A 20283-nucleotide genomic window follows, 5' to 3' on the forward strand; every position below is an offset into this window, starting at 1 on the left:
ATGTTTTCCCATATGAGATTCCTGGTTTTCCTCCGATTAGAGAGGTGGAATTCAGCATCGAGTTAATGCCAGGGACTACACCGATTTCTCGTGCCCCCTATCGTCTTGCTCCGTCAGAGATGAGAGAATTGAAGCAGCAATTGCAGGATCTTCTTGATAAAGGTTATATTCGCCCGAGTGTTTCACCTTGGGGAGCTCCAGTCTTGTTTGTCAAGAAAAAGGATGGATCGATGCGATTGTGTATTGATTATCGCCAGCTGAATCGTGTGACGATCAAAAACAAGTATCCATTACCTCGTATTGATGACTTGTTCGATCAGCTTCAGGGTACCTCTGTTTACTCCAAGATTGACTTGCGATCGGGTTATCATCAGATGAGAGTCAGAGATGATGATATTTCCAAGACTGCATTTCGTACTCGATATGGGCATTACGAGTTTCTAGTTATGCCATTCGGATTGACAAATGCACCAGCGGTGTTCATGGATCTGATGAACCGAGTCTTTCGGGATTTTCTAGATCAGTTTGTGGTGGTTTTCATCGATGATATCTTGATTTATTCTCACAGTGTGGAAGAGCATATCCATCACTTGAGGATGGTGTTGCAGATTCTTCGCGAGAAGCAATTGTATGCTAAGCTGAGTAAGTGCGAGTTCTGGATTAATCGTGTAGTATTCCTTGGACATGTGATTTCCAAGGAAGGAGTTTCTGTGGATCCTAGCAAGATTGAAGCAGTGCTGAATTGGTCACGTCCGACGACAGTGGCCGAGATCCGTAGTTTTCTAGGTCTGGCAGGGTATTATCGTCGCTTCATCGTGAATTTCTCTCAGATAGCTAGACCATTGACGCAACTTACTCGGAAAGATGTTCCATTTGAGTGGTCATCTGAGTGCGAAGATAGTTTCAGAGAGCTTCGTCGACTTCTGACTTCTGCACCTGTTTTGGCGTTACCGTCAGGATCTGATGGTTTCAGTGTTTACACCGATGCCTCTTTTCAAGGCTTAGGGTGTGTGTTGACGCAGAATGGTCATGTGATCGCTTATGCTTCCAGACAGTTAAAATCTCACGAGGAGAAGTACCCTATTCATGATCTAGAATTAGCTGCTATTGTGTTTGCGCTAAAGATCTGGCGTCATTATTTGTACGGTGTTCAGTTTGAATTCTTTACTGATCATAAGAGTCTGAAGTATCTGTTCACTCAGGCTGAGTTGAACATGAGACAACGTCGTTGGATGGATCTACTTAAAGATTATGATTGTGTGATCAAGTACCATCCAGGTTCTGCGAATCTCACAGCCGATGCTCTTAGTCGCAAGGTGAGAGCCTCTGCACTTCAGACCAGTGCTATGTCTAGTACTGTCCAGGATTTTTGTTCGTTGGGGTTTAAGTTCAAACATCGGAAAGGTATGGAGAGCATTCGTGTTGCTACCATTTTATCTGAGCCAACTTTGTTCACTCGGATTCGAGATGCTCAGATGTCTGATCTCAAGACTCAGAGATTAGCTCGGTTGGTTGGTGGAGATAGTAATTTCCATTATCAGTCTCATGGTCTGCTGTGTTTGTCTAATCGGGTTGTAGTACCAGAGGATGATACTTTGAGGGAAGAGATCTTGTCTCAGGCTCATCGAAGCAAGTTGAGTGTTCATCCGGGAAGCAACAAGATGTATAAAGATTTGAGGACACGATTTTGGTGGAAAGGGATGAAGCGCAGCATTTATCAGTTTGTCTCCAAGTGTCTAGTTTGTCAGCAGGTTAAGGCAGAGCACCGTCGACCGGGAGGATTATTGTTGAACTTACCTATTCCTGAATGGAAGTGGGAGCATATCGCGATGGACTTCATTACTCACTTGCCATTGTCTTCGAGGAACAGTGATGCTATTTGGGTAGTGGTGGATCGACTCACCAAGTCTGCTCATTTTCTGCCATATAACCGTGATTTCACTTTCGATCGTATGGCTCGATTGTATATTCAAGAGATATTACGTTTGCATGGAGTGCCAGTCAGTATTGTTAGTGACAGAGATCCTCGTTTTACCTCACGATTTTGGGGTAGTTTCCAGTCAGCATTGGGTACTTCACTAAGTTTGAGTACGGCTTATCATCCAGAGACCGACGGTCAGACAGAGAGGACTATCCGTACACTTGAGGATATGTTGCGAGCTTGTGTTATGGATTTCGGAACCGCTTGGCAGGATCATTTGCCTTTGATTGAGTTCGCGTACAACAACAGCTATCATCGTAGTATTGGTATGGCACCATTTGAGGCGTTGTATGGGCGACGTTGTCGTACTCCATTATTCTGGGACGAAATTGGGGAACGACATGTTGAGGGACCGGAGTTAGTCCAGCAGGCTATTGATAAGGTTGCAGTAATCAAGAAGCGGATTAAGACTGCTCAGGATCGACAAGCGAGTTATGCGAACATCAAGCGTCGACCTCTTCAATTTCAGCCAGGTGAGAAAGTGTTTCTCCGAGTTTCGCCTTTTCGCAGGATTTTGAGATTTGGTCTCAAGGGTAAGCTGTCTCCGAGATTTATTGGTCCATTTGAAATATTGGAAAGCGTGGGAGATTTGGCTTACAAACTTGCATTGCCGCCGTACCTATCAAGTATTCATGATGTGTTCCACGTATCTTTGTTGAGACGATATGTAGCAGATGAGTCTCACATCTTACATCCCTCTGAAGTTCAACTTGATTCGGATTTGTCTTACGTGGAACGACCAGTTCGGATTCTAGATCGCAAAGACAAGGTGTTGCGGAATAAGATCATTCCTCTTGTCTTAATTCAGTGGCAGCGCAGAGGCACTGAAGAAGCTACTTGGGAACTAGAGAGTCGTATGCGGTCAGAGCATCCAGAGTTGTTCTAGTTGTAGTATTTTCAGTTATGATTGTAATTTCAGTTGTACTTTCGGTTGTAATTCATTCTTAAGTTAAATGTATTGTTATTCAGAATTGTCATTCTTCAGACACGATTTCGCGGACGAAATCCTTTTTAGGGGGGGAGAATGTAGTATCCCGATGCCTAATTTGAGTTAATTATTGGATTAATTATATTTCGGAGGGTTCGGATCGTCCGATCAGGGTTTGGATCGTCCGAGCCAGGTGGCTGGACCCGTGGAAGACATGCAGGGTTCGGATCGTCCGATCAGGGTTCGGATCGTCCGAGCCAGGTGGCTGGACCCGTGGAAGACATGCAGGGTTCGGATCGTCCGATCAGGGTTCGGAAGGTCCGAAGTGTACCGGATCGGATCTTCCGAAGTGGATCGGATCTTCCGATCGTTGACTATAAATAGAGGCGTGAGGCTTCACTTTTTACTCGCCAATTCCGAGTGTTCCAGAGCGTTTTAGTCGTTTCTGATGGGTTTCTAGTCTTTTCCCGAGGTTCAGGCACTAGCGGGGAGCTACTGGTTTTGTAACGGAACTGTGCTCTAGTTGGGAGCTAGCGGCATCAGTGGGCTGACTACGGACGCAGGCTTGAGTCTAGGGATGATTGCTAGGATCTACTGGTTTGAGGTACGAAAGTACTATCCGAGATATCCTGGTCGAGTATACATCCTTATATGTGTTGCATGATTATTTGCTGCATTGATATATGTCATATGATGCATGCTATTATGTCACGTTTATTACTGCATGTTACATTTCATCTTGAGCCGTATCTCTTTCGAGATAGCCTTTATTGTTGAGCTGTATCTCTTTCGAGATAAGCTATATCTTGTGGGGCCGCTCAGCCCTGTCTTGTGGACGCATGGACACCGAGAGTACACAGTGGCCGACGGGTCCGGAGGGCTTCGGTGGTCCGGGACATTTTAGGTCCACGTCTGATCTTGTAGTGGATGCAGTGACCCAGAGGAGTACCGCGCGGCACTATCCACTTGGCGCCTCTAGACTGAGCATATTGAGATCTTTTGTGACTCCTGTTTCTTGACTACCCTGGTATCATATCATAGCATGTGCATTTCATATAGGCTTGTATACTCATGCTTTTGTACTGAGCGTTCTTATCGCTCACGTCCTCGGTTTTGTTTATCTTGGACACCCCATTCCCACGGGGCAGGCCTCAGGTTGGATGGCTCAGGAGGAGGATGAGGAGGACGTGGAGTAGCCGGTTGAGTTATTTCTTCAGTACTGCTTTGTTTCGATATGGTTGTACCGCATACTTTCATTTTAGTTTGAGTTGTTCTGGATTTTCGATTGGGTTGTATATCTATCATTTGTTGACCTTTTCCGCCATTATCTCTGATTGTTATTAATTAAGTTAATTGCATGCTTAATTCTTGTTTAGTAGGTGATTCTGGAACGGGTCACTACACAGCTTCTTCTGCAGCTTTATCTAGCGCTATGAACTCTGATTCCATAGTAGATCTAGCAATGCAAGTTTGTTTCGTTGATCTCCAAGAGACTGCTCCTCCACCAATGCTAAATACATAGCCACTGGTGGATTTGGAGTCATTGGTATCAGAAATCCAATTTGCATCACAGTATCCTTCAAGTACTGCAGGATACCTTGTGAAATGTATTCCATATTCTGAGGTGTGCGTTAAATATCTAAGCACCTTTGTCAATGCCTTCCAATGTGCATCACTAGGATTACTTCTAAACCGACTTAACTTGTTAACTGCACAAGCGATGTCAGGTCTAGTACAATTAGTTATGTACATAAGGCTTCCAACAATCTTGGAGTATTCCAGTTGAGAAACTGGTTCTCCACGATTCTTCGCCAAATGGACATTCACGTCTAAAGGCGTTTTTACTGGGGTAGAGTCATAAGCGTTAAACTTCTTTAACACTGTTTCTACATAATGGGATTGAGATATGACTATTGCTTCTGGTGTTCTAAAGATTTTAATCCCTAGAATTACATCAGCAATACCCATATCTTTCATATCAAAATGTTTTGTCAACATTTTCTTTGTACCCTTAATCAACTCTTGGTTATTCCCCATTATTAGCATGTCATCCACATATAGACATACCATCACATAAGATTCTCGAGTGCCTTTAATGTAAACACATTTGTCACACTCATTAATCTTAAATCTATTTGACAATACCACCTTGTCAAATTTTTCGTGCCACTGCTTGGGCGCTTGTTTAAGTCCGTATAGTGACTTAATTAAACGACAGACTTTTCTTTCTTGTCCTTTAACAATGAATCCTTCAGGTTGCTCCATATATATTTCTTCTTCAAGTTCACCATTTAAGAATGTTGTTTTGACATTCATTTGATGTATCTCAAGGTTATGCAAAGCTGCAATAGCAATGAGCACACGAATGGATGTTATTCTTGAAACTGGTGAATACGTGTCGAAGAAATCATGACCTTCTCTTTGTCTATAGCCTTTGGCCACAAGCCTGGCTTTGTATTTTTCAATACTTCCATCAACTCTCATTTTCTTTTTCAATATCCATTTGCATCCCAATGGCTTGGTACCTGGTGGAAGATCCACTAGTTCCCAAGTATGGTTTTGCAAAATGGAATCAATTTTAGAGTTGATGGCTTCTTTCCAATAAGGAGCGTCAGGGCTAGCAAGAGCATCTTGTATGTTCTTTGGTTCATTCTCCAACATAAAAGTATGGAAGTCTGGACCAAAGGACTTTGAGATTCTAGCCCTTTTGCTTCTTCTTGGCTCTTGCTCTTTTGAAGAGTCTTCCAATGGTATATCATTTTCATTTAGAGTTGGATCATGTGTAGGTACTTGACCTTCATGCTCCATCTCAAGTTTTCGCTTGCTAGAACCATTTTCTTTCCTTTCTTTACAAGGAAATATATTTTCAAAAAATAATGCATTTCTTGACTCAATTGTCATGCCTATATTCATTTCTGCATTTTCAGATTTGTGCACTATAAACCTATAGGCACTACTATTATGTGCATATCCGATGAATATGCAATCGACCGTCTTTGGTCCTATTCGCTCTTGTTTAGGCTTTGGTATTTCAACCTTAGCTAGACACCCCCACACTTTGAGATACTCGTAGGAAGGTTTGTGACCTTTCCACAATTCATAAGGTGAATTGTCATTTTTCTTGTGGGGTATCTTGTTCAGGATGTAATTAGCCGATAGTATTGCTTCCTCCCACAAGTTTTGGGGTAGTCCTGAACTTATTAACATAGCATTCATCATATCTTTTAGAGTTCGATTATTTCTTTCGGCAATGCCATTCGATTGTGGTGAATAAGGAGCAGTCGTTTCATGAATTATACCCACAGATGTGCAAAATTCATCAAACGGTGCTCCGTATTCTCCCCTTCTATCGCTTCGAACTCTCTTTATGTGTTTGCCTAGTTGATTCTCAACTTCGGTCTTATAACATTTGAATGCTTCAAGAGCTTCATCTTTTGACCTCAAAAGATATACGTAACAGTACCTTGTATTATCATCAATGAATGTCACGTAGTATCATTTCCCTCCTCTAGTTTGTACAAACTTTAAATCACCAAGATCGGTGTGTATTAGTTCTAGAGGAGTTGTACATCTTTCAATCGAGTGGTAGGGCGCTTTGGTAATTTTTGCTTCAACACATATCTCGCATTTGTGTGTTGGATCGACGTTGTGTTTAGGCAACAATTCAAGTTTCATTAAACGTTGCAAGGTATTAAAATTTACGTGTCCTAAACGAACATGCCATAAATGAGAACACTCAAGCAAGTAAATAGAACTCTTGTCTTTATTACTTTCAACAACATTTTGGCTTATAGCCATTACATTCAACTTGAAAAGGTTCTCATCAAATTATCCTTTTCCAATAAAATGACCATTCTTGGTCAATACAACTTTGTTAGACTCAAATACTAGTCTAAACCCATGTTTGACCAACAGAGACCCCGACACGAGGTTCTTTCTTATGTCTGGTACATGAAGTGCATCAACAAGGGTTACTTGCAAACCCGATGTCATTTTCAGTACGACATTTCCGATGCCCACCACCTCAGATGTAGCGGAGTTCCACATGTATAGTTTTCTCCCGGTCAATGGAGTGTATGTGGAGAACATCCCTTTGTTGGACCATATGTGTCGAGTTGCTCCCGTATCAACCCACCACTCGTTGGGGTTTTCAACCAAGTTTGCTTCTAAAACAACTGCAGACAAGTCAAGTTGAGAAAAATCAAATGGTATCGACCTTTCTTGAACTACGTTGGCTTGAGGATTTCCCTTCTTTGGCCTCTTACAATCCTTAGCCATGTGATTTGGTTTTCCGCAGTTATAACAAGTGCCCTTGAACTTCTTCTTGTTTGGTGGTTGTTGGCCTTGTTGTGGTTGTGTAGTGACCCGTTCCAGAATCACCTACTAGTTGAGAACTAAGCATGCAATTAACCTAATTAACCATAATCAGAGATAACAGCGGAAAAGTCAACAACTATAATGGTTATACAACCCAATCGAAGTCTAGAATAACTCAAAATAAAATATCCAATACAACCAATCGAATCAAAACAATACCGATAAACTAAACCAACCAGCTACTCAACGTCCTCCTCCTGCTCCTCCTGAGCTGTCCAACCTGAGGCCTGCCCCGTGGGAATGGGGTGTCCAAGATAAACAAAACCGAGGACGTGAGCGATAAGAACGCCCAGCACAAAAGTATGAGTATACAGACCTATATGAAATGCACATGCTATGATCATGATACCAGGGTAGTCAAGAAACAGGAATCACAAAAGGATCTCAACAATGCTCAGTCTAGAGGCGCCAAGTGGATAGTGCCGCGCGGTCCAACCTCTGGGTCACTGCATCCACTACAAGACAGACGTGGACCTAAAATGTCCCGGACCACCGAAGCCCTCCCGACCCGTCGGCCACTGTGTACTCTCGGTGTCCATGCGTCCACAAGACAGGGCTGAGCGGCCCCAAGATATAGCTTATCTCGAAAGAGATACAGCTCAACAGCAAAGGCTATCTCAAAGGAGAATACGGCTCAACGTGAAATGCAACGTGCAGTAATAAACGTGACATAATAGCATGCATCAAATGACATATATCAATGCACCACATAATCATGCAACACATATATGAATGTATACTCAACCAGGATATCTCGGATAGTACTTTCGTACCTCTATCACAGCAATCCTAATCCACTGGAACAACCAGACAACAGGTCTAATCCAAGCCTATTCAACAAGTGAAAACCATCACTAAACTTATCTACCAGACTTAACTAGATAATCCTGAGATAAATACTGATAAAATTCCAAACCTTCGTCCGTCGCTAGCCCGCTGATGCCGCTAGCTCCCAACTAGAGCACAGCTCTGCTACAAGACCAGCAGCTCCCCGCTAGTGCCCAAATCTCGGAACAAGACTAAAACCTGTCAGAAACGACTGAAATGCTATGGAATTCTCTGAATTGGCGAGTCAAAATGAGGAAATCCGACCACTATTTATAGGCCATGTTCGGATCGTCCGAACCCTCTTCGGAACGTCCGAACTCCTACGTGTCCATCGGCTCTTGACAGCTCATGATCGGATCCTCCGATCATACACTTCGGACCGTCCGATCATGCACGTGTCCAGCTGCTCTTGACACCTCATGATCGGATCCACAGAACCTACACTTCGGAACGTCCGAACTCCCACGTGTCGACCAACTCTTGACACCTAATGATCGGATCCACCGAACTCACTTCGGACCTTCCGAACTCTTCGGTGCTTCCGAACCATCTTCGGACCTTCCGATCATGATTAATCACCATTAATCCGTTAATTACCCAATTCGGGATTCGGGCTACTACATTCTCCCCCCCTTAAAAGATTTCGTCCTCGAAATCAGGCTTAGAGGATGAACAAAACGAAATAACAACATTGTTATTACATCTCAATTGTTGCTAAACACAACTGATATTTGGGTTACAACTGAAAAACATACATACATCCATAGTACAACTACAGTACTACTCAAAAGAGCTCTGGATGCTTTGAACGCATACGATTCTCTAACTCACAAGTGGCTTCTTCAGTACCTCGACGCTGCCACTGCACTAAGACAAGAGGAATGATCTTATTCCTCAACACTTTGTCTTTCCGGCCTAAAATCCGAACCGGTATTTCCACATAAGACAAGTTAGTATCAAGCTGGACTTCTGAAGGATGCAATACATGCGATTCATCTGCTAAATACCGTCGCAAAAGGGATACGTGAAACACGTCATGAATCCCAGACAGATACGGAGGTAATGCTAACCTGTAAGCCAAATTTCTCACACTTTCTAGAATCTCAAAAGAACCAATAGATCTCGGAGATAGCTTACCCTTGAGACCGAATCTCAGAATTCGCCGAAACAGTGACACTTTGAGAACCACTTGGCTACAAACTGGTAACCACTTCTCTTCATACCTTTCCACCAAAACTTGGTTTCCAAATCCTTATACATTTTCATGCTTCCAGGGTGGATACTCAACTTACGCCTATGAGCTTGAGATAAAATCTCGTCTCTCAATTTAGAATCTTCTGGAACTACGATTCTTCCTGACAGACACAAGGTTCCATCTGTTTGGATTGCAAAACCAGATGTGTGGTCTCCGTTAGTTAACCTTGCTAACTGTTGTTTCAACTCTTTTATCTCTGTTGGTGCCAATCTTCATTAAATCCATAATGTTGACACGGTTCCTACGTCTCCTTTCATCATGATCTCGGTGACGTCCTCCGTCACGATCTCTACGACGATGTTCTCGGCCAGCCACATCGTCGCCATAACGGCCATGTCCCACACTACCGTGACTGCTTCCATCTCCTGACATCTGAAAGGAAACTAAAATCAACTCCTAAATCCTCAAAACAAAATTACTAATGTCCCAAAAATCTTTGCATGCTCTGATACCATAAATGTAGTGACCCGTTCCAGAATCACCTACTAGTTGAGAACTAAGCATGCAATTAACCTAATTAACCATAATCAGAGATAACAGCGGAAAAGTCAACAACTATAATGGTTATACAACCCAATCGAAGTCTAGAATAACTCAAAATAAAATATCCAATATAACCAATCGAATCAAAACAATACCGATAAACTAAACCAACCAGCTACTCAACGTCCTCCTCCTGCTCCTCCTGAGCTGTCCAACCTGAGGCCTGCCCCGTGGGAATGGGGTGTCCAAGATAAACAAAACCGAGGACGTGAGCGATAAGAACGCCCAGCACAAAAGTATGAGTATACAGACCTATATGAAATGCACATGCTATGATCATGATACCAGGGTAGTCAAGAAACAGGAATCACAAAAGGATCTCAACAATGCTCAGTCTAGAGGCGCCAAGTGGATAGTGCCGCGCGGTCCAACCTCTGGGTCACTGCATCCACTACAAGACAGACGTGGACCTAAAATGTCCCGGACCACCGAAGCCCTCCCGACCCGTCGGCCACTGTGTACTCTCGGTGTCCATGCGTCCACAAGACAGGGCTGAGCGGCCCCAAGATATAGCTTATCTCGAAAGAGATACAGCTCAACAGCAAAGGCTATCTCAAAGGAGAATACGGCTCAACGTGAAATGCAACGTGCAGTAATAAACGTGACATAATAGCATGCATCAAATGACATATATCAATGCACCACATAATCATGCAACACATATATGAATGTATACTCAACCAGGATATCTCGGATAGTACTTTCGTACCTCTATCACAGCAATCCTAATCCACTGGAACAACCAGACAACAGGTCTAATCCAAGCCTATTCAACAAGTGAAAACCATCACTAAACTTATCTACCAGACTTAACTAGATAATCCTGAGATAAATACTGATAAAATTCCAAACCTTCGTCCGTCGCTAGCCCGCTGATGCCGCTAGCTCCCAACTAGAGCACAGCTCTGCTACAAGACCAGCAGCTCCCCGCTAGTGCCCAAATCTCGGAACAAGACTAAAACCTGTCAGAAACGACTGAAATGCTATGGAATTCTCTGAATTGGCGAGTCAAAATGAGGAAATCCGACCACTATTTATAGGCCATGTTCGGATCGTCCGAACCCTCTTCGGAACGTCCGAACTCCTACGTGTCCATCGGCTCTTGACAGCTCATGATCGGATCCTCCGATCATACACTTCGGACCGTCCGATCATGCACGTGTCCAGCTGCTCTTGACACCTCATGATCGGATCCACCGAACCTACACTTCGGAACGTCCGAACTCCCACGTGTCGACCAACTCTTGACACCTAATGATCGGATCCACCGAACTCACTTCGGACCTTCCGAACTCTTCGGTGCTTCCGAACCATCTTCGGACCTTCCGATCATGATTAATCACCATTAATCCGTTAATTACCCAATTCGGGATTCGGGCTACTACAGGTTGCTTCTCAAACTTCCTCTTCTTCCCTTGAGAACTTGATTCAACAATGTTCACCCTTGGTGCCATCTTACTTGACTTGGCCTCGGTGTTCTTGTTGTCCTCTTCTATCCTCAATCTCACAATGAGATCCTCCAATCCCATCTCCTTCCTTTTATGCTTCAAATAGTTCTTGAAATCCTTCCACAATGGAGGGAGTTTCTCGATCAATGCAGCAACTTGGAAGGATTCACTTAGACTCATTCCTTCCGTATGAATCTCGTGCAAGATAAGTTTTAGTTCTTGCACTTGACTCATGACGGATTTTGAGTCCACCATCTTGAAGTCCAAAAATCTCCCAACAATGAACTTCTTCAAGCCCGCATCCTCCGCTCTGTATTTTTTATCAAGCATATCCCAAAGTTCCTTGGCGGTCTTGACTTGACAATACACATTGTACAATGCATTGTCAAGTCCATTTAGGATGTAGTTCTTGCACAGGAAATCACTTTGGTTCCATGCATCCAAAGCGACCATCATGTTGGTATCAGTCTCGTTTTCAGCAATGATGGGAGGATCCTCTGTCAAGAACCTTGACAAACTCAAGGTTGTGAGATAGAAAAGCATCTTTTGTTGCCATCTTTTGAAGTCCGCACCAGAAAATTTCTCTGGTTTCTCTCCTTGTGCAATGGTGGCATGTGGTGTTGTAGATGATGATGCCATTGAAAATCTTCTTGCAAATAATCAAAATACCAAATTCTTCTTAAGATTGTTGTTTGGGGTATTCAAATATGAGGGAAATGCAAGAAGAAATCAAAAGAATATGGCTTTGTAGAGGCAAGTGTTGAACACTTTGTCCTTAAGAAGAATTTGCCCTCACAATGTTCTAGAGTTCGTGGCAATCTTCTCCCAAGATACAACTACAACACTTGAATAATGAGCACTCAAATATTCAAGTTCTATCAAAAGGAAATGGATGAACTCTCTCTTGTTTCAGAAAGGAAGAAGACAATATGCATATGATGTTATGTAAAAGTGTTTTTGATTTTCAAATAATCATGCATTTAATGTTTTTCATGCAAAAGACATGATCTTTCATTCATAGGGAGTGTCCCTTGGCCATTGTAACTGATCACAATCATCAAACAATGCCAAGGAGATGAAAAAACATCAAAAAATTTGAAAAAACCCGAAGTGACGCGTCTATGCGCGCAGGGGCGCTGCCGAGCGCCTGCCGAGAGATCTCGGCAGGCGCGCGCGGCTGCACGCAGACACGCGCGGCCGCGCGCCTGCCACTGTCTAGGGAGGCGCACGCGCGCGGCTGAGCGCATGCCCGCGCGGCCGCGCGCATGGCACTGTTCACCGAGATTTTTTTTTCTTTCCGTCCCTTACACGTTCCAACTACTCGATTTATGTTCTTTCAACATATGATGAACTCTTTCGAGTTTTATTCAGAACAATCGAACTTAATATTCGTTCATTAAACTTCGTTTTTCTTTTCGAATTTTTCCAAATCAAACACATTGATTTACTTGCTTAATTTTCATTCATTAAGCATCAAAATTCCAACAGAGTCTTGATCTGCGTTTCTGTTCTTCAACTTTCAAAGCAATATTGCTGGATCCCTTGAGTTCTGCATTTGAAACTATGATTAGTCCGCGTAGAATTTGGTGGCACATAATATGGTTGATACTGATATGTTAAAAAATGTAGTATGAAGATTTGTCCTTTGAACTCTAATATTACCGATTTCTTGTTAATCAAAATATATGTATATATTTTGATTAACAAGAAATCGGTAATATTAGAGTATATATTTGACATAAATCTAGCCTAATAATAGCATGTACGTATATTACACCAGTATAATTTTTATTTTTTACTTCGCCACTCATTGGTTATTTTGGCGATTATTAAAGATAAAGTAGTATATACCGATCAATTTCGATAATAACACCGACGAAGTAAAACATTATTTTTTACTTCAAAATTTAAAAAACACGAGCTTCACTTCTAATTTTTTGTAAAATTTTACTTCGACAGAGTAGTTTTGATGAAGTAAAACGTTAAAAAAAATTTAAATTTATATTTAGTAAAGTAAAAAAATAATCATACCTGACTTTTAATTTCTCTTAATTACTTTGTAAAAGATGAACATATAGTTAACTTTAAATCTTTCTCGATTTTTAAATTGTAGCGTCTAAAATATGGAATAACCACTAACCAGAAATTTTAAAAAATAAAATAAAATAACATTTTAAAGATTTAATATAATTTGAAGGGAGAGTAAAACTCTAATTTTATTTACTGAATTAAAATACATTTTTTAAATTTAATCTAGCCATTGTAAAAGTCTAATATATACACATATAGGTCGAAAATCCACCTCATAACCTTTATAAACCTTCGCTTCAACAGCCTCACGTGTACACTTTCTTCACTTTCATCCTCTCGTGACCTCAGCCTTCTCTTCAGCAGCTGCCCTTCAGGTATGTCATTTTTGGGTATTTTCTTCGGATTTATGCTGATTTCTTGATGATTGTTGCTGATTTTGGGTGTCCCGAGACCTCATTCTTCGATTATGGGTGTTTCCAGATTTCATTTTTTTGTGTTAACTTCTGGTTTCTCGATATTGTTTCCTGGTTTCATTTTTGTTGCTGGTTTCATTTTTGTAACTTCCTTCCAATTAATTTTGTTAGACCTAATTTAATTGTGGTGATGAAAGTCAAAACCAATAGGTGATAGCTTATATCAGAAGACAGTATAAAAAGCAGAATTTCTCTTATCGCTTAAACATAAGCAGTACTCTTCGAGTACTTAACGACTTAAACAAACAGAAGCAGAACTTAGCTTTAACAAGAACATGACTTAACGTCTTTTGTTTGATCGTTACAGGCTTAGATATTACCGTTACTTTACCTATTACTAGTATTTATTGTACTATTAATACTGTACAAAGATATTTAACGCTCTTTAATAGTTTTGGTATGAAACAAGACTGATTGTTCTGAAGCTTTCTGCACGACCCTTTTCAGTGATAAAGCTGATTCTACTCAAAAGTTACAGAAGTCGTTTTATTTACGTTGGACTCAATCTTTCTATATATAGAATGATCAATCCTATATAGAAAGTAGCGATCACATTTTTCAAGGAATACATTCTCCATCCAACGTTATTTTGAGGAAATCAAAGAACTACTCGTCATCTTAAAAAGCTCAACATACGAAAGAGCAGCACACTCGTTATAGCATTTATCTGATCTTATGAGATCATATTGTGCTGCTGTTTCGTAATCTCTTCACAAGCTAAACATTTTACTACATCTTGTTAAGAGGAATTTGTAATCAGAGAAAGAGTCTTTTGCAGAACTTTGTTGTATTCATTTACATCATGTTGTGAAACTAAGAGTTTCAGTAGGCTAAGGGTAAGTCATACTGAAGTGTGTGTATAAAAGTTGTACTGTAATAGCCAAAGTCTTTTATTGATACCTTCTGGAAACATGGGATGATCATCCGAGAAAGATCATCCCCACAAGTCACACGACCAGGGGATGAGATAACAACAAAGATGTGGACTATCATCGTGTAACGCATGGAAGATTCAAGAAGCTCTTTGATACCCCCATTAGGATCCGGGTTGAAAATCACCCGATACCCAAGGTCACGACCCGTGTACAGGGTCAATTTCCTAACTATCCGGGTAAGTCTTTTCTTCCCGGGCAGTGTACCAGTAGCCCGGGCCTTTAAAGAGTCATCCGGGTATTTCTCACATTTCCGAGGGAAGTTCCCGGTTACACCACCACTTGGGCAACCTCGAGAATGGCACCACCTCGAGAAGTGAACCGCACTCGAGTGTGATTAATACAGGCAATCTAATCTGTCAGAACAACTTGGGTTTGGAGTGTCCGAGAAGTCATCAGAAGCTAGTGTGGTAAACCGACTTAGTAGATGACGCAGAAACCGAGGTAACTACTCATTCCTCTCCTATAAATAGCAGGTATTAATGTCATTTAATGGTGGTGAAAAACCTTCGAACTTGGAGCATTATACATATTTTCCTCAAATATTGCTTGTGTTCATCATTTTCCAATCTGCTGACTTAAGCATCGGAGTGGCCACGCCGGACACCCTTCCGGCGCCCATTCACGAGTTCTTTTCATTGTTTGCAGGCTGCGATCGAAACCATCTACTTAGCTCAAATTCCCAACCATTATAAATTACTGATTTGATCCGTTGGAGCTCCTTACCCAGCTCACCCATTTCAGCGCGATCATATCATTAGCGCCGTCTTTGGGAAATATATTGAGCTTGAGACGTTGATATGGCTCGTACTAGAAGAACAGACCAGGATAACTCCCGGGCCCAGGGGGACGGGGGACAATCCTCGAGACAAGTGGGTGCTAATAACATTGGACAGAATCTCGTAACCATGACCCAGGAGGAGCTTAAGAAAGTTATGGCCGACGCAATAATTCACGCTATGGCCAGGAAAGAAGTTTCTCGGCCTATTAAACCGCCCGAGCAAGAGCAGGAGCAGGAGCAGGAGCAGGAGCAGGAGCATGGATTGGGGGGAGGAGGAGGAAGTGAGTGGAGAGAACGTGGATTGTAGTGTCGGGTCAAAAGTTCCGACTACAGCAGAGGAGTTGAGAGAGTTGAAGCAGAAGATGAGGGTCCTGGAGGGACAGTTGGAGAGTCGTAACACTACCCGGGTCGCTGCAAGAGGGTGCCCGTTTGCTGATGTTATTGTCCGAGAACCTCTTCCTGGGAATTTCAAGTCTGCCAAAATAAAAGATTATGATGGCAATGCGGACCCGGAGGAGCATCTAGCCAGATTCGAGAATATGGCCATGTTGCACTGCTACACTGATCGAATCAAGTGCAAAGTGTTCTTGACAACTCTGGTGGACTCCGCTCAGAGATGGTTTGAGGGTTTGTCCCCTCAAAGCGTGCATTCTTTCAAAGATTTCCAGAATGTATTCCTACACCACTTCAGTAGCAGTAAGAAGTACAAAAAGACCGCCTTTAGTCTTTTTGAGGTGAAGCAGAGCCCGGAAGAGAGTTTGAGGGCTTATATCAGAAGGTTCAACAGGGTAGCTCTAGACGTCCCGTCTTGTGCCACTGAGACCAAGACTACTGCCTTCACCCAGGGTTTGAGAGAGGGTGAATTCTTTAAGTCACTGACAAAAAAAGTGCCCGGGGATTTTGAGGACTTGTTATCCCGGGCAGAGAAGTACATAAATATGGAGGAAGCTCAAAAACAAAAGAGGGAAGCCGTGAGGAAAGAAAGAGGAGACCGGGTATCTAAACCCGAGGAGAGGGGACAAAAGAGGGGCAGTTCAGGGCATTTCTCTCATCATGTGCCTCTGAAAATTGCCCGAGAGAGGGAGGTGCAGGAGTGTAGTAGAGACTTGGCCCCGGACCATCAATTGTCACGGCCAGAGAAAACAGGATTTTGCTCTCTTCACAAGTTAGGCTACCATAACACTGAGGATTGCAAAGTTTTGAAGGGAAACTTTGTCGCACCTTCCCTCCCAAGACCCATCAGCAATGCCCGGATGCCAAGATTGCCACCGTGGACGCCCCGGCACCCATGATCTAGCTTTCGGGGAGGAGGTATCAGAAACAATTCCAGGATCGAACCCGGAAGGAGAAGGGGGCCCGAGCCTGAGCAGAGAAAGAAGTCGCCCCCGGTTATAGGGACGATTAAAATGATATCTGGAGGCTCTAATGATGGAGACTCTAACCGGGCAAGGAAGTCAAGGAGTAAGAGAGAGTGTTTAGAGGTGGAAAGGGCCGGGAGGAGTGAGGCGGTCATCAGTTTCGGCCCAGAGGATTTGAGAGGGGTGAATCTACCCCATAACGATGCTCTGGTGATCCAGGCCCGAGTGGCGAATTACGATATTCTGCGAATCTTCGTGGACTCGGGCAGTTCGGTAAATGTAATTTTCAAAGATGCTTTATGCAGATGGATTTGCAGGGCTATCACCTGGAAACAGTGGAAACTGCTCTTTTTGGCTTCGCCGGCCACGTGGTCTATCCGGAGGGGGAGATTATTTTACCTCTGACCCTGGGCTCTCATGATCTCAAGAAAACAGTGATGACTTCTTTCACTGTGGTGGACTCCCCATCATCTTATAATATCATCCTTGGAAGGCCAGCCATGAACGAGTTGAGAGCTGTGGCATCTACATTCCACCAGAAAATAAAATTTCCTGTGGGAGCCAGGGTAGGAGAAGTCCGAGGAGACCAACCATCTTCTCGGAAGTGTTATGTAGAGGCGGTCTGGGCGGATCAGGGCAGATCTAAGAGGGAGGGGAAGAGGGCTAAGGTGGATGAGGCAGGAGGAAGGATAGTGGAGGAGGGGGAGATACATTTTGTAGCAGAAGAAGAGCATGAGGCAATGGAAATTGGGCCAGGCCAACAAATCCGGGTGGCTCGGGATCTTGACATATCCACCCGGGTGAGTTTAATTAAATGTTTAAAAACTAATATCCATATGTTTGCCTGGTCCCAACAGGAGCTTACAAGGATTTCTCCCATTATATTGGAACACCATTTGAACATCCTCCCGAGGTCTCACCCGGTAAAGCAAAAAAAGAGGCACTTTGGTCCTGAAAAGGACAAAAGCATTAACGAGCAAGTAAAAGAACTCTTGAAGGCGAGGCATATCAGGTAAATTCAATTCCCCACGTGGCTCTCCAATGTAGTCTTAGTACCCAAATCTACTGGGAAGTGGTGTATGTGCGTAGACTTCCGCGATCTAAACAAGGCATGCCCCAAAGATCATTACCCGCTGCCTAGGATTGATCAGCTGGTGGATTCCACCTCGGGCTATGAACTGCTGAGTTTCATGGATGCGTACCAGGGGTATCATCAAATTCCCTTGGTCAAAAATGATCAAGACAAAGCCAGCTTCGTCACCTCGGGAGGTACATTTTGTTATATTGTAATTCCTTTCGGGTTGAAGAATGCAGGGGCTACTTATCAACATCTTATGGACAAAGTATTCGAAAAGCAGCTGGGGCGGAACGTGGAGGTCTATGTGGATGATATTCTGGGCAAGACCCGGAAGGTCGCCAGTTTTATTAATGATCTGGAGGAAACTTTTGCCACTCTCATGCAGTATGGGATCAAGCTTAACCCTGCCAAGTGTATTTTTGGCGTAAAGAGTGTCAAATTCTTAGGATTCATGGTGACAGAGCGGGGAATCTAGGTAAATCCGGAGAAGGTCAAATCTGTCTTATGCATGCCCTCTCCCCGATCTGTGAAAGAAGTACAAAAGCTGACTGGGAGGATTGCTTCCCTTTCTCGATTTATTTCCCGGTCAGCGCACAGAAGTTATCTTTTCTTTCAAGTCTTGAGAAAGGCTCAACAATTCGGGTGGAACGATAAGTGTGAGCATGCCTTCCAGGACTTGAAAGCTCATCTTGCAGAGCTCCCTATATTAGTAAATCCGGAACCCGGGGAGAAATTATTCCTATATTTATCCACTACCGAGCACACTGTCAGCTCAGTTTTGATCAAAGAAGAAAGCTCTGATCAGAAGCCTGTCTATTATGTCAGCCATGCTCTAAGAGGACCCGAACTCCGGTAGACTGAAGTGGAAAAGATTGCTTTGGCCTTGATCATGATCGCCCGGAAGCTAAGGCCTTACTTCTTATCACATCAAATAGTGGTTCTTATCAATAGCCCTCTTGGCAGAATCATGACTCATTCGGAAGTATCCGGGCGAATGATCAAATGGACAATAGAGTTGGGAGAGTATGATATCGAATACAAACCCCGGGTGGCTATTAAAGCGCAAGCTCTATTGGACTTCTTATCTGAAATGATCCAGCCCAGCAAAGAGGAGGTATGGAGAGTATTTGTAGATGGGGCATCTAGCCTTGCAGGGTGCGGAGTGGGGGTTGTGATAATATCCCCCCGGGAGAGAAAATTAAACTAGCACTGAGGATTGATTCTCGGGTAACCAACAACGAGGCCGAGTACGAGGCCGTGCTAGCCGGAATCCAAGCTGCCCGGGAAGTCGGTGCTTCCCAGATTATTCTATATTCTGATTCGCAACTCATCACTCAGCAGATAAAGGGTGTATATGAAGCTAAGGATGATAGGATGCTAAAATATCTACAGCTTATCAAAGCCCGAGAAGAGGTCTTTGCGGATTGGAGTATTGAACAAATACCTCGAGAAGAAAACAGTGAGGCAGACACTCTGGCAAAAATGGCCGCCTCGTTAGCCGAAGTAAGCACCCGGGAAGTATTACATGTCTCCCGTCTAATCCTCTCAACGGAGGAAGAAACGACACCAGATCCAGAAAGCTCCTGGATGACACCATTGATGAGATTCATTAATAAAGGTGAACTACCCGGAGACAGAATTCAAGCTCAAAAAATTAAGAGGCAAGCTCACAGGTTTGTTCTCTTGAATATTATTTTATATAGAAAATCGTTCCAGGGACCTCTTTTAAAATGCTTACCCGAAAGAGAAGTAGATTATGTACTCCGAGAGATTCATGAAGGATGTTGTGCGGAGCACCTCGGAGGAATGTCTTTGGCCCGCAAAACAATGCTTGCCGGATTTTGGTGGCCAACCCTTGGTCGAGATGCAGCTCGGGTGGTTCAAACCTGTGAGGGCTGTAAACACCATGCAAACTTCAGACATAGCCCAGCTACTCTCATGAAGCCTATCTGGGCATCTTGTCTCTTTGATCAATGGGGCATGGATATCGTGGGACCTTTCCCAATTGCCCGAGCTCAGAAGAAATTCTTATTAATAGCAGTCGATTACTTTTCCAAATGGGTAGAAGCTGAGCCCTTAGCTAAAATTACCGAGCTGGAAGTACTAAAATTCCTATGGAAAAATATTGTGTGCCGGTTTGGAGTACCTCGAAGACTAATCTCAGATAATGGCAGACAATTTCAGGGCAAAGGAATTGTTTCATGGTGCCAGGAAATGAAGATTTATCAATCTTTCACTTTTGTTGCTTATCCTCAAGCAAACGGCCAAAC

At 43.1% G+C, this 20283-nt stretch overlaps 2 protein-coding genes across 2 annotated transcripts; both read left to right on the plus strand.

The window, feature by feature from the left end:
- Positions 1-15834: 15834 nt before the first annotated feature.
- LOC140810251 (uncharacterized) lies at positions 15835-16869 on the plus strand. The gene has a single exon (XM_073168123.1). It carries the CDS (start codon positions 15835-15837, stop codon positions 16867-16869), a length of 1035 nt encoding a protein of 344 aa, XP_073024224.1.
- Positions 16870-16983: 114 nt separating this feature from the next.
- LOC140810252 (uncharacterized) lies at positions 16984-18488 on the plus strand. Its single transcript, XM_073168124.1, has 4 exons — positions 16984-17208; positions 17253-17735; positions 17793-17915; positions 18141-18488. The coding sequence occupies exons 1-4, from the start codon at positions 16984-16986 to the stop codon at positions 18486-18488; spliced, it is 1179 nt and encodes a 392-aa protein (XP_073024225.1).
- Positions 18489-20283: the final 1795 nt, after the last annotated feature.

This window comes from Primulina eburnea, chromosome 13 (genome assembly GCF_022965805.1).
Source record: "Primulina eburnea isolate SZY01 chromosome 13, ASM2296580v1, whole genome shotgun sequence".
Classification (NCBI taxonomy): Eukaryota; Viridiplantae; Streptophyta; class Magnoliopsida; order Lamiales; family Gesneriaceae; genus Primulina; species Primulina eburnea.